This window comes from Sceloporus occidentalis, unplaced genomic scaffold (assembly GCF_023333645.1).
Source record: "Sceloporus occidentalis isolate IW3139 unplaced genomic scaffold, rSceOcc1.0.p SCAF_62, whole genome shotgun sequence".
Classification (NCBI taxonomy): domain Eukaryota; kingdom Metazoa; phylum Chordata; class Lepidosauria; order Squamata; family Phrynosomatidae; genus Sceloporus; species Sceloporus occidentalis.
This window is the reverse complement of record NW_028317042.1, coordinates 3,297,712-3,325,234: the sequence shown is the minus strand read 5'-3', so window position 1 is coordinate 3,325,234 and position 27,523 is coordinate 3,297,712. Positions and strand designations below refer to the sequence as shown.

General features: G+C 47.6%; 1 protein-coding gene across 1 annotated transcript; it reads left to right on the top strand.

Annotated features, from left to right (window-relative positions):
* Positions 1–889: 889 nt before the first annotated feature.
* LOC149287310 (la-related protein 1-like) lies at positions 890–25,482 on the top strand. The gene is made up of 19 exons (XM_089493018.1): positions 890–1,145; positions 11,513–11,574; positions 11,915–11,980; positions 15,141–15,305; positions 15,661–15,802; positions 15,921–16,070; positions 16,595–16,757; positions 17,274–17,418; positions 17,669–17,843; positions 17,988–18,160; positions 18,338–18,724; positions 21,029–21,152; positions 22,025–22,230; positions 22,721–22,827; positions 22,984–23,150; positions 23,256–23,400; positions 24,072–24,181; positions 24,460–24,587; positions 25,288–25,482. The coding sequence occupies exons 1-19, from the start codon at positions 890–892 to the stop codon at positions 25,480–25,482; spliced, it is 3,066 nt and encodes a 1,021-aa protein (XP_089349144.1).
* Positions 25,483–27,523: the final 2,041 nt, after the last annotated feature.

Sequence of the window (27,523 nt, the reverse complement as noted above, 5' to 3'; positions counted from 1 at the left end):
AACATTTATTTTATGTGTAGAATGTAAAGGGGTCACACAGCAGCTGCAAATGTTTCCAACTATTACTTTGGTGGGGTGTAAGATATTTGTTGTTATTATTACTATTATTATTATTATTATTAGCGACATTTATTCCATAAGTAGAATGTAAAGGGGTTACAAAGTGACCTCCATTACTCTGGATGGGCTTTGATATTTATTATTATGTTTTTATTAAAATTATTATTAGTGACATTTATTCCATGAGTAGAATGTGAAGGGTCACACAGTAGCCAGGAATGTTTGCCTCCATTACTGTGGTGGGGTTTAAGACATTTATTATTATGTTTTTATTAATAATTATTATTGTTTTTATTATTATTAGTGATATTTATTCCATGTGTAGAATGCGAAGGGTCACACAGTAGCCAGGAATGTTTGCCTCCATTACTGTGGTGGGGTTTAATACATTTATTATGTTTTTATTAATGATTATTATTAGTATTATTATTAGTGACATTTATTCCATGAGTAGAATGTGAAGGGATGTTTGCCTCCATTACTTTGGTGGGGCAGGAAGTCCCAGGTTCCCTCTCCCCTTCTCCCCTTCTCAGTAGAACGCACGCGCGCCCGTCATTCGAATCACGTTCACACCCCTCAGCCGCCCGGTGGCGCGCACGTCGGCGTGACTCAGTGCGCGCTCCCGTTCAGATCATCGCGTGGTCTGCCTTGGCTTCCATATTGCAGCGGTTAGCACGGGAGGCCGCCCGGTGACCGAGCAACTAGCTATTTCCGACACCCTACTCCTCGGGACGCCCGACCGCCTTTGTGTCTGCATTAACTCGGTGACAGAGGAGCCCAGGGCCTGATACCTAGCCCCACCAAAAGGGGGTTAGGGGGGGACCGGGACATGGCGACTCAGGTGGAGGCTCCACTGCTACCCGCGAACCCGCTGCCGCCCCTGCAGCAGCAGCAGCAGCCACCGGAGGAGGAGGTGGAAGAGAGGCAGCCGGAGGGGGGTATGCAGCTTAAGGAGGATGGGTGCCAGGAGGGAGAGGAAGGGCTTGCGCGGAAGGAGTTTGTGGAGGCTCCTCCACCCAAGGTGAACCCCTGGATCAAATCGAGCGGGGGCAACGGGGGACCGGTCAATGGGCAGTTGCCAATAGGTAAGGGCACCCTCACGAACCATGCATGCTACTGGGGTTTGGGCTCACCCGCTTATACTTGGTGGCTGATCACCTGGTGTGGGTGCATTGAGATGCGCCCCGTGTTCTCACCCACATGGAAGCCATTTAACTGCATGGGTGGAGGAATTGGGGTCCCTTACGGTTAGATAGTGAATAGCTGCCCCGTACACTGTCACGCGTGGATGCCCACCGCAGACCTTATACGTGGGTCCTAATGGCTTTTGCTGCCTGGTAATTTATTAAATGCACCTTTTCTTACCAGCATGGAATATTAATCATGTAACACGAGGGCTCGTAGACTTTTTTTGAGGGGGTTGGGGGTAAATGCTAGTGTGCGGTGGGTTTGAGGGGTCTGCCTGTTTTGGGGGGGGTTGCTTGGCTATACGGGTGCTTTGAGTCTTGTTTTTTGGGGGGGGCACACACGAGTGACATTGACTTTAATCTAGACTGGGATGTTTGCTGACAGTGCTGGGAGTGCCCCCGGATCACGGAGGCTGCTCAAGAAACGTGTAGACAGGGTTTTTGGGGGTGCTTTTCACTGTGTCCGATTGAAATGAGGGGTTCTTATAAGGTCACCTGCGAGCTCCCCCAGCCAGGCTTGTGACATGGCTGAGATCGTGGGGAGAAGTGGGTGGGAACGGGGGGGAGGAGATGGGGTGTGAATTACCTAGTACACCCTTTGATGACACTGCAGTCTGGCCTGGGGGGAGGAGAAGGGGTAGATGGCTTCAGTACCATCGGTTCCAAAGAGTTAAGCTGCAGTGTAAGGGCTTAAAAAGTGCTGCTTATTCAGAGGTCTGCGGCTTGTAGAGGGTTAAGACGATCGTCAGTCCAACGTTCCATTTTAGAGCCTGGCCGGTCCAACGTTCCATTCCGACAGACCCCGCCCACCCCAATTCAGCTTCTACCCAGCATTCCCCATGTAGGCAACGTGGGTCGCCCCTTTAGGCCTAAGCTGTGCTTCTGTCCCGTAGACCGCGTTTAAAGGGCGATCTCGCACCCCGGTGTTCGTGACCCTACGCGATCACAGGCGCTCGGGTGTAACCCCCCCGAGCTCATTGATCCCAGACACGAGAATCTCCCTGCGAGTTCCCACTTCCTCCTCTCAAACCTCGTGGCTCCTCCTCGCCATGCGTGCCCCGGCGATCCGGGAGAGAGCATTGCCGATTGCCCAATCTCTCATGCCGTGGCCGCGCCGTGCGATTGGCAGTGAATTGCCCGGCTGAGAAGCCTCCTCCTCCCCCCACCCGTTCCCTGCGATGGGGCGGCTCGGGCCTTGGCTCGCCTCCCGTGCTTTGCTGGCACTCGGAGCTGCAGGCCTGGTAAAAATAGTCCGGGCTGCTGCTCCCTGGCTATAAGAGGCAGTGTGACCGGGGGGAGCGGGGTTAATGGCCATACATCAGCCCCATCAGGTGCAATGGACCAGCAGCCCCCCTTCCTGCTACCTGCTGGCTAACATGTGCCACTCAGTCAACACCCATTCCCAGTAAGGCCCACCAGTAAGCCCAGTGACCTTCGACTAAATGGGTCTGCGCTGGGAGACCCGAAATAATTACATCATTTCTTACATTTAACATAGATTTCTTTAAAACCATGGATTTACCTCATTGCATTTTTTTTTTTTTTTTTTTTACATGATACTAAAACTTTGCATAACTACTAAATGGGTTACCGGTCCCGTGCGTTTTGCAGTCGCCGTCTCGTCAGATTGGTACGGCGTCTGACGCGAAACGCACGGGAATCTCAACCCATGTAGGACTTATGCGTGTGCGTCCTGGCTTTCTAGAAAATGACTGTTTTTCTTTTACTTCGAGAAATGTATAATAAAAATACGGCATATTCGTAAAGTGCCGAGCGCTTTGACAGCCCCAGGCGTTCTGCGAGTTATATGCCGTATGTGTAGACGGCTAATCTTTACTGTTTGGGGGAAAATGGATAGATGTTAATAGCAAACTTGATCCCCCTTCCCGTTGCTGTAATTTGAATTCGCTGCAATCTGGTTGGCGGTTGCCATATCTGCGTATTTTTACGTTCAGAGTTAGCTGTACGTGGTGTATAAATAGCCGTGGCGTAAGTGTATACGCTGCCTTTGTGTCCTTTTTGTGTATGTTTGTGACATTGTATCGGGGGAAACGCGATGTTTCTTATTTCCAGGGCTGCGGGTTGTCGGCTCGGGTTGCCGATGACAGCCGCTTTCTGTGTTGGCCGCATTGTTCGTGATAATTGCCCCGGGGTTGTTCTTGCTCTTTACAATCCTGTAGACGGTTCTGTGTTTTGGTTGAAGGTGTCGGACCCCTGATAGAGTCATACCCCCCAAAAATGAAACAAAAAAAAAAAGTTTAAAAACACTGCACCAGGACAAGGAGTAAAAAGTCGTGTAAATAAAATGTTCGATCTGGGGAGAAATAATTCAAATGGTGAGCGTTCTGCGGGATAAATATCGGGGGGAACTGGGGGGTTGCGGTACGTCCGGCTTGGGGGAGAGGTGAGAAAGGGGGGTATGATAGACACGTTTAAATAATTAAAGGGGGTTAACAAAGCACAGGAGGCGAGCTTATTTCACCTGTTAAGGACAATGAGCCTGTACATGTATGGACTTTGTCGGGAAGGGGTTAAAAGCACGAGAAATTTCCTACAAGAGATCTAAAGCTAGAGGATCTGAGGCCTGTTGTAATGTAGGGAAGCTTACTTTGCTGAGAGAGTGGTAGCTATATGGAGCAGCGTGCCAGCCGAGGTGGCTCGAGGGGTTTTAAGCACATGGCTTGGGATCGGGTAGACGGGCCGGACGGCGGTTCTCTGCCATCGAGTTGTTTGAGCTGCTGTTGTGCCGGCGTAAGGATTTTGGGGCAGTCTTTCCGGAATACCGGCCGGCAAAAAAGCTCATAGAATCACAAAGCCGGTGTGGAGCTGAGGGAAGGGGGGGGGATAAATGGCTGCAATGGGGAGGAATAACAGGGGAGGAGGAAAGTGGGAGAAAGGAAATGTAACACTTGGCCCCCTGCTCCATAGTAACTCATTTGCATCGGACTTCCTCCGTCCCGGCCTCCTGTTTGGGGCAGGTTGGCCGCTGACAGCAGGGGTCACTTTGTTGTTTGGCTGCTGGGGGGGGTGTTTATAAAGACAATGGATTGCTCTGTTTTCAGTAACATTAACCCTTTCATGCTGGCTGCTGTTATACGCTAATCGGCCTCCAGCAGCTAAGTGCAGCGCGGGGTGTCTTGGGAGCTGTGAGTGTGAGCGGAGCCGCGGGATCGGAATCGAGTCTGCGGTTGCAGACGGCAGCCTGTCCCACCATGTACCCCACCGTGTACCCCCCCGGAGGTAATTCCAGGCAGTGTATCTGTTTGTATCCAGTGGCGTTCCCCGAGTGACCGGTGCAAGGGATGAACATATGGCTGTCATGTTGCGGGTAGTAGTCAACGCGCGGGCTGCTCGGTGCGCAGGCAGGCAGCCGCTGTTATGTACGCTTAGATAAGCGCTTAATCTGCTAAATGCCTTCGCTTTATTAGCACAGCTCGGGGCGGCCAGCTCGCGCGCGGACTGCCCTGGGGAGCGATCTGCTCAGCAAAGCTTTTTCTCATGCATAGAAATGAAAAGGCCGTCTCTCGTATTGGTATTTTTTTGCGCTTGTTTTATGTGGGTGTTGACAGCAAGCGGGAGCTGGTGGTCGATTCCCTGCTCAGACTACCCACAGCATTCAGGTTAATTTGCATTTTTGGAGCTCGGCACGGGTTTCCATTATTTTGAGTGAGTTTGGGCCGGCTGACCCATCTGGCTTTATTACTATAACTACTATCACCCTCAGCCAGCACTCCAAATAGCAGGTGGCAGCAGCCATATATATAATCGCCCGTTTCTTACTAACGCGCGAAATTTACGGGTGCTTTAAATGCAGGGTTTTTTTCTTCCTGTGGATTATTTACTTTCCACTGTTTTGTTGGTTTAGAGAGATTAAGATTTCCCTGGCAAACATACTTTGGGCTTTATTCACTAAAGGGTGCGTAAACACTGTATGTTTAAAGGGCCATCATCAGCAAGAAGGATCTGAGCTGGCCCCCCGAATAATGCTTCACCGTGCATTGTCCGGGGCCGGCTGAGCTCTACCCGCAGCAGAAGCTCCCTGGGATTGGCTTCAACGTAATGTATCAAAGTCGCCATCGGCAATCTTCGTTCTTTCCTTCTCGCCCTTAGACTCGTTGCCGTCGTCTTTTGTTTCGTTTCCCATCAGCCTTCCGTGCATGATGGGACTTGTAGTGTGGGTGCTAGGCTGCTCGCCCCGTACGCAGCAGGGACTCTTGGTTTGGGGTGCGTCGGTTACTGGTTTTGCCGAGGTGTGACGTAGCCGAATGTGACCTCTTTGACCAGGAACCCGAGCCTGCGGAGAGCCGCCTGGCGTGGAGCGCGGCGTTGGGATGAAGGTCCTGGCGGCCGGTCCCGTGCAGTCGATTGCAGGTTTTCCTCCCGGAGCTCTCGTGTAAGCAGAGAAAGCCGAGGCTTGTTTGCTTGCTTGGGCTCTGCTAGTTATGGCCCGCGTTAACCCTTACCGCCGCTAATGGAAGCCACTCAATGCGTTCAAGGAACTGTCATCCGATGGGCCGGGCTGCTGCTGCCGCCGCCGAGGACTGTCTGCCGGGGCCTGTCTGTGATTATAGGCAGTGATTAAACTATTGATTAGATCGCAGAACTATTGATTATGAGCGTTTTCAAACACATGGTTAAATTTAACTCCCCGAGTGCTGGAATTATGAGCGCAATGCATGTTGGGATTGTGTGGCGACCTCCTGAAGAGTCCTCCTTCCAGCAGAAGTCCTGAAAGGAGATGTCCGCTGATCCCATAAGCTGCTTATACGTTGTATGTGCTGCGCGTTACCGGCGTCGTATCGATGTGTTCATTAAAATACTAGCGACCCCCTCCCGTGTCAGAGCCGGGTTCATTGCTGAATGCAGCGTGTGAACGTTTACATGCGCAGAGTCCTGCCGCTGCTCTGTGTTCTCAGACTACAGCCGCTGGGTGACCGCTTTCTGGTCGGATTTCCACGAAAGAGACTGCAGTGACGTCGCTGTTTGCGTCGCCGGTCTGTGGATAGAGCGCCCTGTCTGCCACTTTAACAGGGATTTTGGTGAAACCCCTTTTTCCACTTTTATTTCTTTATGATGTTTTCTGTACGATTGGCACGCGGCAACAAACCGGGGTATTTAATGCCCGATGTTCTGCCCCTCCTAGAATTAAACGGTTCGGCCCATCTAGCCGGTTTCTCAAACACCCTTTCCTTAATCAGTCCTCAGTCTTGTCTTATACTCGGCAGACATATCTCTATCCCATGCATGTTTGCATTCTCACTGTATTGGCCTCTACCACTTCTGCTGGTAGGCTGTTCCACTTATCTACCAACCTGTGTGTAACATTAAATATCAAATCCCTTGCGTCATCCAATGAAGCCCGTGGATCACGCTGCTAAATGCCCTATAGATTTAGGAGGTTTGGACCCTAATTTGGTCGCTATTGGGCACCATGGACCATGCATCGTTGCTCTCAGTGCACTAAAGTAGACGTCTGCAGGAGAGTTGCAGCTTAAACTCCCTTATATCGCTGCCCTAGTGTGCCGTTTTGGCAGCAGCTTGTACGGCCGTGTATGAAGCAGCCGCTCGGTACGTGATATCGGAGGATGTCTCTTGTTGCTGAGGAGTTATTTTAGACGTCTCTGCAGATCAGCGTGCGAGCGAAGAAGTCCCAACACGGAGGCTGGCGAATCCCACGTGCCGCTTTAACTGTACGCTTTCGGGTTTTCTTCTAGATCTCTCTACTTTTCCCCAATTCCTGTTAGAAATAAAATAAAATTTTTCCCTCTGACTCTGAGATCAGTCTCGTGCCGGCCTGTGCCCTCCCGCCGTGCCTCGTGTTGGGTGGCATGCAGAATATATGGAATGGTAGCCTCCAAGAGGAGTAAAACTGTGCGAAGGTACAAGACAGGCCACTTCTAACTCACACACGGCTCGGTGATTATCTACAGGTTTGTCTGTGGCCCTCGCACACACTCTGACCACTGAGCAGCGACTCGAGTAGAGAAAGGTGTGCGATGGGGTTGATATGTGGAACAGGGTCGTGGTGTGTGTATGTATGGTGAGTCGGGCGGTAAAAGCCTTTGCAGGTGGGGAAATTATTGTAAAAGTAGTACCGTAAGGAGCACGAGCCTGTGTGAGATGCTGCCGCAGGAATGGCGTGAAACGGTTAAACACTCAGTCCCCGCTGGAGCGTTTAAAAGCTGTGAAGTGCCCGTGTCACCCCCCTCGGGCACGGCGGCGGGTAAAGGAGGCAGAGTTACGCGGTAGCCGAAGCGCTGGGTGGAGACGGGAATTGGGAGGAGATCAGAGCTCCCTTCGCCGGTCGTGTCGGTGAGCCGGCGGTTCCTTTAGCCTCCGGTGGCGTTGGGTGGGGGGTGCGTGAAGGCTCGGCGGAGGTTAGTAAAAGCTTCTCTGTTTATAAACCCTGCATTTATCCCCCCCCCCCCCCCACACACAATGTTTCACGTCGAAGCCAAAACCCCGAGAAGTCCCACAGCTGTTGTAAAGGACGCTGTTGAGTCGTTCTCCGGTCTGAGAGCCCCCGCTCTCTGAGGTAATTTGCCGGCTCGGGCGGTTATTTTAGTTATATACGTATACGCCATGTAACTGTTTGTAAGTGTGTGTGTAAGTGTGTGTAAGTGTGTGTGTGTGTATATTATGGGTGGAATGTTTCTTGGCCGCCGTTGAATTCTATTCTGTGTTTCGATTCGTCCCAATAACGGCCGTATTTAAAGCTGCTTTCGGGTTAATGGTGACGGCCGCCTGTCCCCTTATGACACCGTTTTTACCCTCCCTGTTATCTGTGTTTTATTTGGCCCCCGGCAGCGGCAGCCTCCCCCTCGGCGTCTTGGCATCCGAAGGCTGCTTTGTTTGCCGATCTCTAAGTGTGCAAATAGATCGGGGATGGCATTAGCATTTTATATATCTGGAGTCAAATGTCCTCTAGATATCGAACTCCACAAACCCTTTATTTGGTACCAGAGAAGAGATCGGCGAAGAGAAGGGGTTAATTCACTGACTCTCCGAAAGGGACCCCCGTAACCCAATGCGGAGGCGATGGTGCAAATACCCCTTTTTTAAGCTTGATCGTTACCTCGCCTACGTTGAAGGAAGTCTTTGAGCCGTGGCTAAAAATGGTCATTTTGTTGGATTTTCCCGATTCGTTAAGCGCGGTAATTGTTACTTCTCGGATGTGGTGATTTGAACCCAAACTGAGGGATCGTTCCTCTTCCTTGGTCGTCTTCTGTTCCATTGAATTTGCGAAGGGTTAATCAGGATAACGGATAAGACCGGCAATGGAATGAAGATGTTGGCTTCTTTACTAGCGTCCTCTGCGCTGAGTAGCCACTTTATTAGCCTAAAGCCTACTGTTTTCCGCCCCAGGTTCCACGAGTCGTGGGGATCACTTGTGTTTCTGGCCCCAAATGTGTCACCGACCGGGGCGAACAATGTTCTCGAGTCTAGATCTACTTAGCCAGGTAGCCCCAGCCTCCAGAACTTTACTATTTCTGAAATATTTAAGCCGAGACCCGCCATTCCATCTTGACTAGTAAAGCTCTTTAGCGAGTTGCCGTGTTAGTGGGGGTTTGGGGGGCTATGTATGGTCGGCGTGTAACACGCTCCTGTGTGTGAAGGAGGCGCACACGCTGAGCCTCTGAGCTGTCTGCCGGGGATTGGTTTGGCACGGTGAGAGAGCGTGTTTTGCCTCTTATCCCTGCGGGAGGTGGTGTTCCCTCCAGCAAGCAGAGGCCTTCATGTGAATCCAAGCGCAGCGTTAAATGTCTTCCCTCTGGTGCCAAACTTCCCAAACCTTTCAAAATCCCTGCTACTAAATGTATGAAGGTAGCGCCCTGTCGTCTTTATGGAACCTGCAAGCCTACGCGGCTTCTAAGGTCCTCTTGATTGCCGCTTTTGGCAGATGGGCTCCGGGGGCTTTGGTGTCAACCATGAACCCACCAACATGCGCACGCTGGGCCCAATTATCCTCTGTCAAGTGCCAACATATTACGCAGTGCTGTACGATTTAAATGGGGGGAAACAAGTAGATGACAAATATACATTTCCACATACAGACACACCAGGGTTTGAGGACCCTGCCCGTGAGCTGCCATCTTGCCTTATGCAACGGTGGGCTTGTGAGGGCATCTCCAGAGCTTACAATCTGTAGTGTGTGCGCGCGCTCAGGATGCAGGTTCTCTGAACTTTCCATACAATGATCTATGGATTGCCGAATATAACAAAATCTAACATAACTTGAGTATCATGTGACACCGGCTGCCAGGGTGTTACCATAGAAACGGAAATGGCTTAAACTTTTCTGCTAAGGTTTATTTGCTTAGCAGGCTGGGCCGTGCGATTATTCTGGTATCTAAAGTAGAACAGCCCCTCGAAATAAACTTTGCTGTCGGCCAACCGTCAGTCCCGTCAGGACTATCCGCCATTAAGGGTTTTTTGGGGGGTGATTCGGATTCCTCTACTTTCTTCCTCTTCTTGTCGGGGGCAGGGAATATTCCGACGTTCCGTTAACCTCTTATTAGACGTGGATTAGGCGAAATCAATCTTATCTTTTTGGGTTTATTTGGAGCCGGAGTTGGATTTGTTGTTGACTCAGGTGTTCCCGTTCAGGGTCGCGCGTCTCGCGCCCGGGCTGTCACTTTCCCAGATGCCTTAAAAATAGCACTGAAGGTCGGCTCCTCTCGTGCCGTCCAGTGATCCCGAGACACGTGTCACTTGTTTGGCGTGACTCACCTGAGCGCTCGCTCACCAGATGTTCGCGGTGGAGAACGCAGGCTTTGAGTAATAATCTGTTTTTTGCCAAGAAAAGTTCTCTGCTGTCCCCAAACTAAAGAACGCTTTAGGTGACCTTTAGCCTTTAACCCTTTGCCAACCAGTAGAAGTTGTATCGCCCTGTGCCTACTTTCTTCCAATGTTTGTCTCCCCATTAAAAGCTCTAAAAGTCCTTCTGTACCCCGGTTTGAGAAACCGTCCAAAGAAAGGTGCAGCACTGGCTAATCCCGTTTTACGTGTTTTCTCGCCCAAAACAGTTCCTGGTGACCTCCGTTTCACGGACCCTTTACTAGCCAGCATTTCACTTCCATGCGAGGTGACGGGACGTTCACGTGTGACCGAACGGCAGCCATGTCTGTCTGCCGGCGTTCCTTTAACTTTAATGTTTTTGAATGGCGGGTGGGATGGGTTTACGGAGATTCTTTATCTGAGCTTCAGTTAGAAATAGATGTCAGCAAATTTATCGATAAACTCTTTTCTCTCCTAATTACTGCCAAAATAGAATACTTTTTGTGGCCTGTAGCCCTAGTGCATCAACTGAGTGTGTGTGTGTGTGTGTGTCGGTGAGTGTGTGTGTGTGTCGGCGATCACATGCCTTACCTTTTCCTATTCGGTTGTCAGATTGCCGGCTTACATAAACGGGTTAAGTCTGGCTTTTTTCTAAGCATGCGCAGAGCTTTATTTGCCAGAGGGAGTGCTAACCCCCCCCCCACACACACACACTCACAGTCTGCTTACAAAGGGTTAATTCTCGCTTTCTGTGTGGCGGGCAGAAAGAGATGTAGTATTCTCTGCCTGCAGGTCGTTCCTCCCCGCTGGAGCCGTGTGTCCCGACGGCACGCCTCTGTCGGTGGATTCTCTCCTGGCCACGTCATGCTAGGAGCGCGTCCCATATGGTTCCCCGACGGACGCGGCTGCACATCAGCTGACGGGGGCAGCACTTCTCCCTTCAATCCAAAAAGTACATGCGGTTTTATTTTTTTGTAATTTTTTTTACAATTTACATTTTTTTTTACATTTATTTGAAACCAGCGGCTGTGCCGAGTGCTTCGCGCTCCGATCCGGCAAATGCTTTGTTTGTTCTTATTTGGAGATAAACTTCTAGGATGTTGAATCAGTAAATAGATGGAATCCAGTTCTGGGGAAAGCAGCGCTGGTCGCAGGTATTTTTTGTTACTGGTTTATTCTGCGCCGTTGGCTTTACTGGAGACCACCGATGGACTCTTATCGGGTGATGTTGCCGGTTGCGTGAATCGGGGGGGGGGGGCGTGCTTGTGCCAAAAAGGGGTTTGCAATGGTGGCCCTTAGCACAGCTGAGGAGGGCCCTGCTCAAATGAGCTTACAATCAAGTGTTACCATCTACCTCTTCTACTGGAAGGCTATACTATGCATCCACCACACTCCGTATGTCAAATAATGCCCCTGAAAATGGCAATGAGATGGCCGGGTGCGATGTGTTTGGACTCTCTTACTGACGTCTTTATTTCTCTTTGCAGAGACGCCGGTTCCAGCCAAAGTGGTGAAAGCCGGGCTCCCGAAGCCGAGACGGGGCAGCAAGGTACTCACTCGCCTTTAGCTTGGTGTATGGTCACGAGACCCCCCATCTCAAGCTAATGAAACGCTCCATATGTTGTGTGAGCGTTACTAAGCCTTTTTTTTTTTTTTGCTCGCACACGTATGTCGTGGCGTGACAAGGTCGCTATAAGGGAGATTAAGCGGATTGGATTATGTTTAGATCCCTCCGTGGGTTTACGTTGGGGGGTCCGTCTGTAGTTTGTGGATTTATCTGCAGAGGTCATTACTTTGTATGGGGGGCTTTAACGACCTTTTCATTTAACGGCTGCGTCGTTTTGTTTGGGCGAGGAAACCTTTTTAACGAAGTGTTTCTTCTTCTTCAGGTCGGTGATTTTGGGGATGCCACAAACTGGCCCACGCCTGGGGAAATCGCCCATAAGAGCGCTCCGGTAAGACACCAATCTGAGGCCGTGCCGAACGTACGTCTTCTGCCCCTACGGCTCCGCCAATAAACCCGAGCATTTCACCCAACGCGGGGAAATATGTTATAGCCGCGGTATCTCCCGGCACCCCTGTTCTGCCGGGGGACTGCCCTCTGGAGGGGTGCAGAGACTTTTATTATATAGAAGAATATTGTGGGTGGGATTCATTCACGTCCTTTTCTCTGTCCTCTGCCTTCTTGGCAATAGTCTTGTCAGCTTCCCCATATTGCTTGCACGCCATATTGACAATACAAGCAGTCAATCGGTAGCAAGAAAACAATCCCATTGAAATCAGTGGAAGCGCATGGGTGTCTGAATGGTTCGCCGAGCCAACACTGGAAGTGAATACCATATTTGCTTGAATATAAGTATACCCCTCGCCTTATATTGAGGGTCGTCTTATAATCTCGTCTCAAATAGAGATCTGACTAGAAGACTAAGATCCAGATCCCCGCAGCGCTGCAGAAGACCTGGATCCTCCTCTCCGGCGCGATGTGTGCAGACAACCTCCGCTGCTGCTGGGGCTTCTATGATGGAGCACCGGCGTGACTCGACCTTCCGACGCTCCATCATAGAAGCCCCAGCGGAGGTTGTCTAGGCTCAACGTGCAGACGTTCACTGGCTGCCCCTACTAGGCTCCAGGGAGTCTGAAGCATGGGGGGTAAGTCAGGGGGGCAGAGTGGCATATAAGGTCGGCTATAAGGCAGGGCTCGACAAATCCCAGGCGCCATGGCAACTCAGAATTTTGTCCTGGCGCCTAGGTGTTTGTCAGCCTGTGATCGCGGGGGGCGCTGCTGCTGCTGTCTGCCCAGGAGTCTGTAGGCTGAAAACGCGGTTGCTAGAAAACCAGCAATTGCATTTTCAGCTGCCACAGGCAGCTTCAGGAAAGGGGGTTTAGTGTTGATTGGGTCTGACACAACACCCCCCTGCTGCCTGATCGCTCCAGGGGAGCGAAAGTGCAGCGTTAACCCCTTCAATTGGCATGATTTTTATACCCCTGTGCCCCTGATGTGGGGTCCTCTCTAGATCTGACTCCCCTAACACACGTTCAGTACACTAAATGACACATTCACAGGTTAATTCTAGATGCGTACTAAATGGCATCAAAACAGAATATATATATATATATTCTGTTATATATAACAGAATATAGCTTATTCTGTTATAGCTCTCTCTCCCCCACCGTTAAGTTGCCGTTGAATGGTTGGGGCAGCCATATTTGATCATGGGGGTGATGAGGAAAGAGAGGACCTCTGCACAGGGAATATACGCCATTTCGCCGCAGATCTCTTCTTCCTTTTTAAACCAAATGGTTGCACTTAGCAGATAAAGTCCCAAGCTGCCGCCTGCTTTGATAAACACGTTCTGTGGCGGTAAAAGCTATGAGGCGGACGGTTCCCCTTTAAGCGTGATTATGGGGGCACGTCCTCTTGTGAAGCGTGGAAGTGGCCATGTGACACCAGGAATAGCACCGGGTGCTCCAAGGACCAGGATTTCCTTTTTAGGGACCCCCGCGCTCTGCCCCCTCCCACCCGCCCCGTCTCTTACCGTCTCTATTCTGGGACAGAAAGCCTCCTTTGCCGCTGGTCGTCCTGTGGCTGAAGGCATGACCCAGGGTTTATTTTTAGGATCTAGGCGAGTGTAACTTGGCCAAGCCATGGAGGAGGTCTCCAATTTCACTAGCTCTTTGAGGACAGAGGTAAGGGAGAAACCGCTCCATGTGCTAAAAGACTTATCTTTTTTAACCTGGCTGGTCTTTTTTGTTTCTTTGATATTCCACCCCGGAGCCCTTTAATATATAACAAGGTTCCGCAGGCTAGTACCCAGGTTATATACGGAATATTAGCCTTGTCCTCCGTGCCCGAGGATTTATTTTTAGACTCGTGCAAGTTTGGGGCAGTTTTCTTTGAAATAGAAATTCTGATTCATGTTTTTGCCTATACCTTGTGCTATACATAGAGGTATGTGAGGTTTTTATACGTGTAAACAAGGCTTTTTGTCCCAAAGATCCTTAACATATTGCACCACAACATGCTCTGCGTCATCTCACACATTTGCATTTTTTGAAGTGTCCCCACGACCATAGTATGTGTGTTATATGTATTTATGCATGTAATAGGTGTCGAGTACATGTATGTAAAGCCACGAGAATGAGTCCGTAGCCACATTGGCAGAAACGGGGGGGAAAAAAAATATGGGGACCTCTGGTGTGGAACACGTAATAATAGTATATGTCAAGGTTCTTGTCTTCTGACTTGGAAATTGTTGAAAGTGCACACGTATCTACCTGAAATTGTGTTGGCAGCAAAATTGTGCATCTCACCCCAAAAAGTAACCCTACACGGAAGGCGTGTATTGGCTGAGCTGTTGTCGGCGGGCACCTAACATTACTGATGGACGGCCATGGGCTGGAACTCTTCTTGACACGACATATTGAGATATTATCTCTTTACAGATTAATTTCTAGCTGCACCCCATGGCTACCGCGTCCTCGATACGTGGCCCGTACGTTCTGGGTCATGAGGTTGAGGTCTTGTGAGTCCTCCATGGCGGTAGTGATGTAGCGTTCATGTGATCAGTATTGAGCGGTCATGTGATGTTCTGCACAGATTAAGGCTAATGGATGGAATGCCCTTTTAGATGCTATCTTCTCGCTGATGGAATGCTTGTTCCTTTTTTTCTACTTTGCTTTTGGTGCCACGGGGGAAGTGTAAAAAAAAAACACAGGAAGGACCCCGCAAAACGTATATCTGTGAAAACAGGAACCGTTTGTTGTTCCATTGGGTACGGAAAAGGCAACATTTCACCCCGAGGGGTCTATTACCTTCAAGTGAAGACGATGGACATCAATATATTATAACCAGCAGATTTTATATGTTCTGAAGGCGTCTCCACCATGTACAGCAGAGGCTTTACATTACACAAATATACCAAAATATAAATGTATAAAACTGTCAGTCCGGTAGGCCACCAGAACCCGTGTGTTGGCTTTCTTTCCTTCCTCTTTAATGTCTCGTGGGGGCAGAGGGCCTCCTGCTGAATTAGGATCCGCGGATTGGGTTTCTATTGTTGCACGCGTGTCTTGTGGGTTGCGTAAATCTCACCTAGCTGTGTCCTTCATCTTTAGCCACCTTCCAAACTACAATCGACACGGAGGTCCCTGGGAAAGAAAGACATGAAAGAAGAAAGCGCCGACGGGAAGGAAAACCAAAGGGTGAAATCCGACGAGTCCAGCGAGGAGAAGAACGGCGATGATGACGGCCAGAGATCATCCCAGAAAAAGAAAGGTGCAGTAAATAAAGGATGATATATATATATTATATATATTAAAAGCACCATATACCCTTCTTGATGACACCTGTATCTAATTATTATTTTCTCCAGTCTTAAATGTCCACACCCTGCGCAGATACAGCAAACGTACAATTTTAAATCGCCCTTTTGCATATTTATACAAATACACGTTTTAAAAGAATTCTGAGGCTTCTTGGTTTTGGTGTTTAAGCTTCGATAGTTACAGCAGCAAGAAACACACAACCAATTTAGCTTTTTTTTTTTTTTTGCGGAATTGGTAGAATTGGTGGAATTGCTGTTAGATCTGCGCGGTGTTTTTTTGTTTTTTTTTCTTCTGGGGGGCTAATATTTAGTCGTCGTCCACAGGAAACAAACACAAGTGGGTCCCACTTCAGATTGAAGTGAAAGCAGAAGGACCAAGAGACAAAACGGCAGCGAGAAACAACCGCCAGAACGAACAGCAGCGCCACGCTCTGAACCGCAGCGACCCCAAAGGTATGTGCTGTAGTCGCGAATGCTTCCTCCTCCCAGTAGAGGCGGCTCTGGGCGGAGTCAAGTGACACAGAAGTCTCTTACTGCAATTACTAAAGAATTCCTTTTTGTTTACGAATAGCTTGGTACTCGGACAACAAGCACGACCGGGACTGGCCGGACTACGACGACGCCTCCAGCGTGAAAAGCGAGGGGGCTGTCCGTGGAGGCTTCCGTGGAAGGGGGCGGGGCCGGGGCAGAGGAAGAGGACGCGGAAGAGGCGGGACTCGATGTACGTATAAAAAACCATTAAAAAAAAAACTGATGGCGTTGGGGCTGTTCGTAAGCCAAGAGTTTATCAATCCGGTTGCGCTAAAAGAACCTGGCGTGATAGCTTAACAACGGATGGCCCTTGCAATAACTCCCAAAACGCTCAGGCAGCCACAAGCAGCAGTTACCTGCCTTTCAGGTAAATAGAAAGAGTAGGCGGCTGTTATTTTGGAGGTTAAAGCGTCGACCTGCCCTTTTAAACCAACAATCTTTTTTTTGGAACGTAAAACAAAGACTCGTGCAAATAGACGATTGAAATAAGATCTGTAATGATAAGAATGGGGCTGCGTTGTCCTTTGCTTTTGTTGCTTTTAAAGCCTAGATGGATTATTTTAGGTAAATGTGAAAGTCTAGCGTGCGTCGTCTTTGTTAAAGCCTCATCGCACGCTCTGCCATTAACAGATCTTTAATTTACAGCAATGTTGGGTTTTTTTTATGATTGCTTCACAAATAAATGGTATTTAATTTTTCCTGGCTCTCCTGCAGCTCATTTCGACTACCAGTACGCATACAGGAAGTTTGACGGCGCCGACGGATCTCGTGGCCCCAAATACCCGAGTAACATCACTTACTACTACGACAACATGAGCAGCTCAGAGCTATACAGCGTGGACCAGGAGCTGCTGAAAGATTACATCAAACGCCAGATGTACGTTATTTCCATTTTTATTTTATTTTTTTTTTTTTTTGGAAAGCCCTTGGCAACAGGCATTTGATTGGCTCCTCGAGTAATCACAAGCAGGAAAATGCCTCCTATTGTCCGTCGCCGACGGTAAAGGATGACTTAATATTACGTCCCCTGCTGGTTTTGAAGACATAATTATTAAACACACTATCCTTAATTTAAAAACTTGGTTTGATTAGTGAAGAGTTTGTAAAGCACAGAAGGGTAAATTCCAATGCGGTCGTAACGATTGCATCTATGTAAAGGGTACGTGTATTTTGTAGGCGAGGGACAGATTGCTAGCTCTCAAATCCAAACCTGCAAATATATACTCAACGTAAGGCTTGGGTGCTGCATTTTGTCCAAAATAACCAAGCCGTTTTTGGAAAATTTCTATTGCCTCCTTATGGCAGAGTTTGGGTTTTCAAGTGTTTTTAATGATTCCTTCGTGTTAAGACGTGTGAGAAGATTAGCAAACCTTGTTTCTCGATTCTTCTGCAGAGAATATTACTTCAGCGTGGACAACTTGCAGAGGGACATCTTCCTTCGCAGAAAGATGGACGCCGAGGGATTTCTGCCCATTAGCCTGATTGCCAGCTTCCATAGAGTGCAGGCGCTCACCACCGACGTTGGGCTGATTATAAAGGTCAGTTTGGACTTCACATCTCTGTCTACAATACTCATAAATTGCCTGGGAATTTACTCTGAAAGCCACCTGAAACGCAAATCAAAACTGGTTTCATCACCTGTGTATAGAGGAAAAAATATTTTCAATTAAAAAAAATAAAAAATAGTTCTTTTAGATAAAACTTAAGTAGAAATGCTTCCTCTACTAAGCAAGCGATTTGTGTTTGCGGCTGTTCGCCTGCGGTTAAATCCCTTGCTGTTCTGAACAGGCACTAAAAGACAGCAAAGTGGTGGAGATCATTGATGAGAAGATCAGGCGTCTGGAACAGCCAGACATTTGGCCGCTACCCGGACCCTCTCTCTCGGACGCCTCTCAGACCGACTTCTCCCAGCTTATCGATTGCCCCGAGTTTGTACCCAGGCAGGGATTCCAGAAAGAAACAGGTGAGAAACTGGTGATAACTTTTAAATACATAGTGAGGAGTAAATATTCATCAATAATATATTATATTATTGCTTTTAGGTTTAAATGCATTGTTTATAGTACATTTAGTATGATTATTAACTCCATGTTTTCTGTGTTCCCAGAATCCGCTCCCGGGTCTCCACGAAGCTCCGGTCCCAATCTGACGACAAAGCCCGAGGAAGTCAGTAATTTAAAGACTATGCCCAGGGGACTGTCGGCCAGTCTCCCCGATCTGGACTCCGAAACCTGGATCGAAGTCAAGAAAAGGCCCCGACCCTCTCCTGCTAGAATAAAGGTGATGATGCATCTAGAAATGCGCGTATATTTCCCATGTATATTTTAGAAGCCAATCAGATGTTTATACATTTATGTAGACTGTCATTTTTGGCAATAAAATATCTCTGTCCCACCTGCTTTCAACCTTGGGGTATAATATATCTGTGTATTAAAGTTATCTCTGTGATTATTTTAGAAGGCAGAAGAAGTGAGGACCCCTCAGTCCGCTGCTACCCCTGCTACGACTCCTTCTAAACCACCAAAAGAGCAGGACGAGCCGGAGGAACTGGACTTCATGTTCGATGAGGAGATGGAGCAGATAGACGGCCGGAAGAATACCTTCACCGACTGGTCAGACGAGGACTCTGATTACGAAATAGACGATCGGGACGTGAACAAAATCCTCATCGTCACCCAGACCCCGCCATCCCTACGAAAGCACCCGGGAGGAGACCGAACCGGCAATCACACATCCAGAGCCAAGATGAGCTCCGAGTGGGCCAAAGTCATCAACGACGGCCTTTATTATTACGAGCAAGACCTTTGGACGGAGCAGTTTGAACCCGAATACTCTCAGATCAAGGTGTGTGGCGGCTTTACCCTTTCCCATGTTTACACTTATTTAAGGAGTGGTCAGTTCTTTAGAATTTTCTGTTGGTGAAAATGTTAGCTCGTGAATGTTCTTTCACCTTTCTATTTTTTTATTTTTTTTTAATGGGATATGCTTTGGTTGATTTCAGTGCTTTATTTTTATTTTTTTATAAAAAAACAAAACATTTTGGGGCATTTTTGTAGAATCCACATTCTTCTCTCTTGGCAATGAAATCAACGCTCTTCATACGCAGCTGAAATCGACAAGATGCGCTTGATTGTCATACATTGTGATATTTTTAGGAGATTAGGATCTATTTTCGGTTCGGTACAAGGCAAGCTTTGCGTCGGACGTTTGGTTTGCTTTGTTTTAAAAAGAGCTATTTTTGCGATATCTGCCTACGTTTACGACCAGAAACCAGTTTTATTAAATAGACCACGGCTGGTGAAACGGAACACGTCGCTACGACTGGTGTTGTGTAATTGGTTGGAAATGAATCCTGGTCTGTCGGTGGGTTTTCGCTTTAGACATTACACTTTTTTTCTTTTTCGCGTGGTCCTTTAGCGTTGGCTCTACCTTTTTCTGTATTCTGTGTGTAAATGTGTATAGGCTTCCTTTTTGTACAGGGTCTTCTCTGGCCTCCCGCTGGTCGCGTTGCTTTTGATAACGTCCGGGTCATCACACGGCGGCGGCCCGAGTTCTCTGCTTTTGTCTTTCGGCAGGTTCTGGGTCATTTTTACCGCCGGGTTCTGTGGGGCAAATTCCAGGCCTCTTTTGAGGTCTGATTCTGTACGCATCGCCTAGAAGGGCGATTCCCATACAGCTAACATTATCGCGGCCGTCCCTCGCAACTCCATTTTTTTTCCTCTTTTCGGCGCTGCTGGGACCCTCGTCAGTAATGCCTCTCACAGCATGCTGGAGGGTCATTTTTTGAGATGTCGGAGGGCAGAGTATTGCGACTCGGTGCCGTAGAATCGTTCTGTGACTCTTTGGGTCAGATCTCCAAATATGAGCTACATGACCACGTACTGCGTTCACCCCAGTATACGGGGATGTATGGGATCCATATCTGTCTACTTGGCTTCTTCTCCCGGTGGTCTTGGAACTCGGGGTAGACTTCTCCTCCAGGATCTAAACAAGGTTTTAATTTTCCAACCTTAAACTTGTATAATAGTGCGAATGTCCAGGAAAATAATTGTGGAAGTGGAGATTTGTAAAACGCTCATAGCATCTCTCTCCGATATACCGTATTTGCTCGATTATAAGACGAGGTTTTTTCCAGAGCAAATGCTCTGAAAAATACCCCTCGTCTTATAATCAGGGTCGTCTTATAATCAGACCTCAAATAGGTCTGATTATGAGACTAAGATCCAGATCCCCCGCAGCGATGCAGAGGACCTGGATCCTCCTGTCTCACCCCCCCCCCCCCCCAACTTACCGGTGCTTCTGAGTCCCCGGTGCTTAGTCCGGGCAGCGTGTAGAGCTCTACGCGATTGTATCGTGTAGAGCTCTACGCGATTATATCGCGTGGAGCTCTACATGCTGCCCGGACTAAGCACCGGGGGCTCAGATGCAGGGGACCTGGATCCTCCTGTGTTATGCGCCCCCCCAACTCAGAAGCACCGGTAAGTTTGGAAGAGGGAGGGGGAGTGTTAAATGGGGAGTGTAAGGCATTTCTGGAGGCAGAGTGCTCTGTGAAATGCTTTTTAACCCCTTTAATGCCACTCTGCCTCCTGAAATGCCTTAAACCTCCCTATATGGCATAATATGCCTTTTAATCCTCTAAGTGCCAGAGTGGCATATAGGGTTAAAAGGCATATCATGGGGCACAGTGGCATATAGGGTTAAAAGGCATATTATGGGGCACTGTGGCATTTAGAGGGTTAAAAGGCATATCATGGGGCACAGTGGCATATAGGGGGTATAAGGCACTTCTGGGGCAGATGTGCATAACTAGGAGGCAGGTTGGAAAATAGAAGGAAATAAAACCAAAATATTTTTCTCAAGCATAGCTTTTATTAAAAAAAGTGTTTAAATGAATTAAAATTTACTGGTAAAACTTTTTTCCTATAGGGTCGTCTTATATTCAGGCTTTTTCTTTTTTTCCTAAATTAATATTAAGATTTGGGGGGTCGTCTTATAATCAGGGTCGTCTTATAATCGAGCAAATACGGTATATTATATCGAGCTGTAGTTGGTGAGTAATACACGCTTGGGCACGAGATTCAGAAGCCCCCCAACTTATATCCTGTCAACTTTTCTCCATTGTTAATCATGTGCCTCCCTGTATTTCAGCAAGAGGTAGAGAACTTTAAAAAGGTGAACATGATCAGCCGTGAACAGTTCGACACCTTAACACCTGAGCCGCCCGTGGATCCCAACCAGGAGGTGCCGCCCGGCCCCCCGAGATTTCAGCAGGGTAAGTGTTTAGGGGGGTCCTCTATGCTATGGAGAAGCTGCATTGAACTTTCCGAGTCATTGTGGGCATGTTTGGTAATGTTTCCTATGTCGTAATATCTGCCCGTAGAAGGTATAATTACCAAAAAACGCAATTACAAAACATGATTTTAAAACATTTCCCCCCTTAATTGGTGCGGTCAAAGGGGGAAGCTTAATCCTAGCTCTTCAGGAACGCTTTTGACATCGCTTTGAAGAACGGGGATGTTGTGAAAGCTAATTTTGGAAAGCTGATATGTTGGTTACAAACATGTACGAGCAGGTCTGAAAATTCAGCATGTCCTCCGTTAGCCGGTTTTAGCCAGCATTTCAGGGGGTGGTGGGCCGTGTCTTCTTCAGATGTAGCAAAGGACGCTTCCCTCAGTTATTTAACGTGTCACAGCTTTGTGAGAGCCACGGATTTCAGCTGTCTTTAGACTGCCCCTGGTTCTCTCGGCCATTTTTAATACAGTCATGGGTCTCTTATTACATAAATCGCCCTCTAAATCCTTTGTAGAAGCCGACTTGCAAATCCGTGAAACGGCGCTCAAGTTAAAACATTCAAAGTTGAAGTTTGTATAATACTTTCATGACAGTCTCTTTAGGTCAGTAATGTAATACGGTAGGATCCTTGCAGTCAATCAAGGGGGTCTCTAAAAGCCCTTGTGTGCCCCCAGTTGAAGAGCTCTTATGTTATATGCGATTAGATTACGGTAGGGCAGACGTATCGCTGTGCCGGCTGGGAGGTAGAAGGGATAATGTTATCGGCCAAAAAGGAATGCAGGAATCGATCGTCGTGCTTTATTCCTGAGATGTCTCGCATTACACGGCTCACTGTTCCTTTCACATCGACAGTTCCCACTGACGCCTTGGCCAACAAGCTTTTTGGTGCACCTGAACCTTCCACCATTGCCCGCTCCCTCCCGACCACTGTCCCCGAATCTCCGAATTACCGCAATGCCCGGACGCCCCGCACCCCGCGCACTCCTCGGTTAAAGGATCCGACTCTGACGCCGCGCTTTTACCCGGTTGTGAAGGAGGGCCGAACGATCGATGCCAAGGTAACGACAAAAATAAAGATCGATAGTTTAAAAAGTTAGTCTCCTTGGACGCGACTTCGCTTATTTCCAAGTCTTGCTCTTTAAGATCTTTGAAGAAGCTGCCCAACCCCTCGCACCAGGTTTTGGGGACGGTTAGCAGCCTTAAAACTCGTGCACTCTATAACCGTGCGTTCACGATACATGCTAATAGCTACACCCGTGTGCAAGTTGGGTCTCTCTCATGGTGTGAGCATGTGTTGGTGGTGGTCGAGAATGTTGAGGTTCCAAGGAATTCTGCCCCTAGTGGCTTGGCTGTATTACTCAATTACATTGAATTAAGAACACTTTATCACATGATCGCCCATACCTCAATTGACTTTGATATCTTAACGGCATTTATTTTTACAGATAAGTTTTTAAGATCGAGCCCTACGTTTCACATTGACTAGTGTCCCTGTATGCCTTATTCTCCAGTTGGCGCTTTGTCATATAGAACCTATTTGTATTGCAGACACCAAGGAAAAGGAAGACCCGTCACAGCTCCAACCCACCCATGGAGTGTCACGTGGGTTGGGTGATGGACTCCAGGGAGCACAGGCCGCGTACCACCTCAGTTAGGTACGACGTGATGACGTTAGACTATCGTGTTTGGTTTAAGGGGGCATGATAAACATCCCGACAGTTCTTTTTCTCCCATTTAAAATGTGAGCGGCAGAATGTAAAAAAAAAAAATAGGTACACAGTCGCCTACTGCAAGCCAACATATTTCATGTTCCTTTTCAGCTCGAACGCCAGCCCATCCGAGGGGGCTCCATCCTTGAGCAATTATGGGTGCACTCCTCAGTCTTTGCCAAAGTTCCAGCATCCTTCTCACGAGCTACTGAAGGAGAATGGATTTACACAACACGTTTACCACAAATACCGCCGGCGTTGCCTTAATGGTGAGACACCTGCTTAGGAAACACAACGTTTGAAGGCTTTGTAGAACGTAACTCTCTTTTTATTTTTTATGGGGAGATTTAACCTTCGGTCCCATTTTTTGTCAGAGAGGAAACGGCTGGGCATCGGCCAGTCCCAGGAAATGAACACCCTCTTCCGCTTCTGGTCCTTCTTCCTACGAGATCATTTCAACAAGAAAATGTATGAGGAGTTCAAGCAACTAGCGGTGGAAGATGGAAAGGAGGGCTACAGGTTAGTACTAACGCCACACAAATAGTAGGTCGTTGTTTCTTGCAAATGGCGTTCGATAAGACGTTTCCAATGCCGTGTCAGGAGTATATTCTGAAAGAAGACATTTTGTGCATCTCAGCAATCGCTACAAAACTCTCGAGTAAATCAATAAATTGTACTTTTTTTTTATAATTTAATTTAATAAACAGAAGTGAGGCTAAAGTTAGGGGTGCCTGATTGCAGTTTTTCTTTTTGACCCCTACCGCTGGTATCTATAATATGGTCATTCTAACACGGAAACTCACTCTAACACTTATACGTTCAATACGTATAGCCGATATATATCCTTTTCCTTCGTATCACTAACCTTAGGCTCAGCCCTGACATTAACAGCGTACACCCCCACTCCAGTAACACTTACACCGTACACTCACACACTCTACCACCATGCAGTAAAACAGTCACTCTAACACCATACGCTCACACATACTCACTTTCCCATCAGCACAGCCCGCACCCTCCATGATATACGTACTAGCTTACTACCACTGGATCACATAATACACGTTTCGTGGCCCCCACTGGGTTCCTTGTTTACCTGGGACCCGCTTTATCTGTCGAACGACCCCTTTTTATCCACGCCGTACAGAACTACCCCTAATCAAGGTGCTTGCTTGTGTTCTTTCCTCCAGGTACGGGTTGGAGTGCCTTTTTAGATATTACAGTTATGGGCTGGAGAGGAAATTCCGGTTGGACATTTTCCGTGACTTCCAGGAAGAGACCAGACGGGACTACGAATCCGGTGAGAATAGTTTCCCTCCGTTTTTTTATCCTTTTTCGATTGCTTTGGAAAAGTTAGTGTTGGCATTGTGCTGAATCTCATGTAAACTCCATGCAAATTAATGTATTTACATTTCAAGGCTGCTGCCCAAAATTGAGCTCAATAACATTTTTATTTTTTCTTATCTGTGTCAGAGACCCATCCTGTATTTTGTAAAAAGTGTCTAATTTCTGGACTAACCTCTTTGCGATGGTAGCTATTTTTGTTAATGAGGTTTTTTTTTTTGTATCATTTTAAAGGTCAGCTGTACGGACTGGAAAAATTCTGGGCCTTCTTAAAATATTCCAAAGCCAAATCCCTAGACATCGATCCCAAACTGCAGGAGTACCTGAGCAAGTTCCGCAGGCTGGAGGATTTTCGAGTGGATGTAAGTAAATAGTTTTTTGGTTTTTTTTTTTGTTCTAAAGTATACTATTTTTGCTCTTCCCTAAATAAATGATTGTCCGGTCATGCGAGTCTCTTGCATAGAGTTGGATGTCTGTGGTTTATTTCTTTACGGAAATACAGCCTGGCCAGGTGTCGTAGATATAGTTCTCCTCTAAGGTTCCTCCATATTGCTTTCGGTCAGAGACTGCAAGACTTCTATCTCTATCAAATGTAGCATAGAAGATGGATGAGATGCTACACAGCCGTGATTACCGTCCCTAATAAGTGTGCTTGGAAAACGGTTCCCCTTGTTCTGATATTTGTTTTTTCGTGTTCATGGACCATTGGCCGATCAGAAGCTCCTCTACTTTTGGTTGAACTTCACAGTTCAGAGCTTTTTGTAGACCCTGTCATTGGAGGTGTGAAGAAAAACAAAGTATCCAGACATCATACTGAAAGGACAGAGCAAATGTTTTCCAGACCCGCGGGGCTTTTGCATGTTACCCATTTAGCGGGGCTTTTGCCTGTTATCACAGCGGCTTTCAGGAGTAGGGTTTTTGAGTCGGCTGTTTACCATTACACATTGATGAGTAACCTGGTGCCGCGTGTATTCGTTGCTGTTATATGTATATGGATACATATTTTGCCTTTAGAAAAGTTGGCTTGCATACACTGAAAGGGTTTTTCGTTTGTATTTCCAGCCGCCTATGGGTGAAGATGGAGGTTCCCGGAGACGCCACTCACTGTCTACCGGAGAAGGCCGACGGAGATACCCTTCTCAGTCATCAAGCAAGGGACCCGGTCATCAGATTCATAATCCACCAAGAGAAGATACCAGAGCCCAAGGCCAGAGCTCTGCTGCCACGTTGGATTCCCAAACTGGAGGGGGGAAGTAGTGGCATTCGATCAGGAAAAATCGAGGGGTCAGGGGAGGGAACATATGGGAGACATATGATCCGCCAGCAAAAATAAAAAGGATCCCCTCTGCCTCCTACGGGAAATAGTTCTGCAAACACCAGAGACTCCAGGTGCTGGAGGGAAGGGTTGACTGTTCCTATTATTTTCCTGCCAAGGGTGGCGGCCGCTCATTCTTTGGGGGGGGAAAGGTCATTTTAGTTTGTTTAGGGGTATTGGAATTTTAGTTTAAATTTTTTTTTAGCAGAATCCTGGCAGGAGAGTTGGGAATCTGTTTTTTTTTAAAAATTTTTTTCCTTTTTAAATTATTGGATTTGCTGCCCTCTCTCTGAGAATTTCCTTTTGTGGAGCGCAGAACTCTCACCTTCTCTTAAAATCACCGAACGCAGAGAAGCAGAGCTTTTGCTGTTACAGGTTTGGGGAGAGGAAACTGGGCCAAAGAATCGCTCGCCTGGCAAGGAGACGACGACTTTTTGGAAGCCGTTATTTTTTTTTTTCTCGTACAATTCCCGCACCATCCCACCGCTCGGAAAGTGGCCTTTGAATGATTCTTTCATTGGATGTGTAACAGTGGCCATTGTCCACAAGGTGGCGCCACTCCCCTCTGCTTTCCCATGACAGCTTATCCTTGGCACACAGCTCGCTGCTTCAAGACAGCTCCTGCGTTCATTTTATTTCTTTTCAAAGATATATATATATATTTTTATTTTATTTTTTTTGTTTTATTGTTACTTCAGACTGTGAAAGAAAACTTTAAAAAAAAAAACAAGAAAAAAAAAACTCAAAGGACTACAAAAAAAACTTTTAAAAAGAGACTGCCTTTACTTTCCCTTATTCCCTTTGAAAAAAAAAATTATATTAAGTGATGAAAAACATAACAAAGATTTCAAAAAGTTGCCTTATTGTAACGTTAAATTGCAGAGGGCTGCGCAGTTCTTTATCTGCTGCTTACTTTGCAGGCAGAGGATTGATGTGGTTTTTTCCCCGAACCCGTTGAACCACGAAATGCAACACAAAAAGGATTTTACTCTTTCTCTGGAACAAGGGCGGCAGCAAACATTTGAACTAAAGGGGGCGGGGTTATGGTTTTTTGTTTTTTTTTTTGAAAGGATTGGTTTATTTCATCTGGGCTCAATTCCACCAAAACATTGCCGAATTGGCCCCTGTAATGGAGGCTGGACTGACAAAGCTCCCCTTGGTTAGGAGGAGCTTCAATATCACCCCAAAAACACCCTCGCCGTCACTTTCATCGTATCACTGCCATACCGCGGTCTTAGGCTTTGGAATGCAGGCTGTTCTAATTGACGAAACAATATTTTTTTTGTTTTTTTCTTTTCAGCGGCTGCAGCAAAGGTGCATCAATGTTTTTCTTTTTGTTTTTTTTTATGCTGGTAAGGTACACTGCCGTTACCGAATAACATGGATTATTATAGGGAGTTACAGCGACAGATGGTTAGGGGGATTACTAGGCTAGCGATAGGATAATACCACGGAACAGGGAAGATCCTTACGGTTTTTCGGATTGCGTCGTGTTATGGCGGCATCGAACGTTCATAGAAGAAGGTGGTCGGTCCGCCCCGTAGCAGGGCGCTCCTGCGTTGCACACATTCCCTTTGTGTCGAGAGAGCCGTCTCTTTAACCCCCCAGGTGCTGCTTTCATAGATTGGATTCCTATGATTAGGAAAAGCTCTGTTCTGGTATCTTTTGAATATCATGGTGGTTCCATAGCGGTATGGCTGATTCGCATGATCATGGTTTAGGGCTGGGTCCTTAAGGAAAACGTATATCCGACTTGGTTAAAGGAGACTGGTTCCTTCTCTCCCCCCCCCCCCCCCTCCCCGTTCCTAATGTTCACCATTGCTGGTGGGCTAATGCAAGCACACCCCTAACCCCCCATATCTATTTCAATGTGTGGCCCTTTATGAGCGGGAATTAAGAGACATAGGAAATACTGCCTAAAAAGTCCCACCATTCCTGGAGGGGTCGTTGAAAGTGCTTGAAGCCTCTTGGTTCATCTTACTC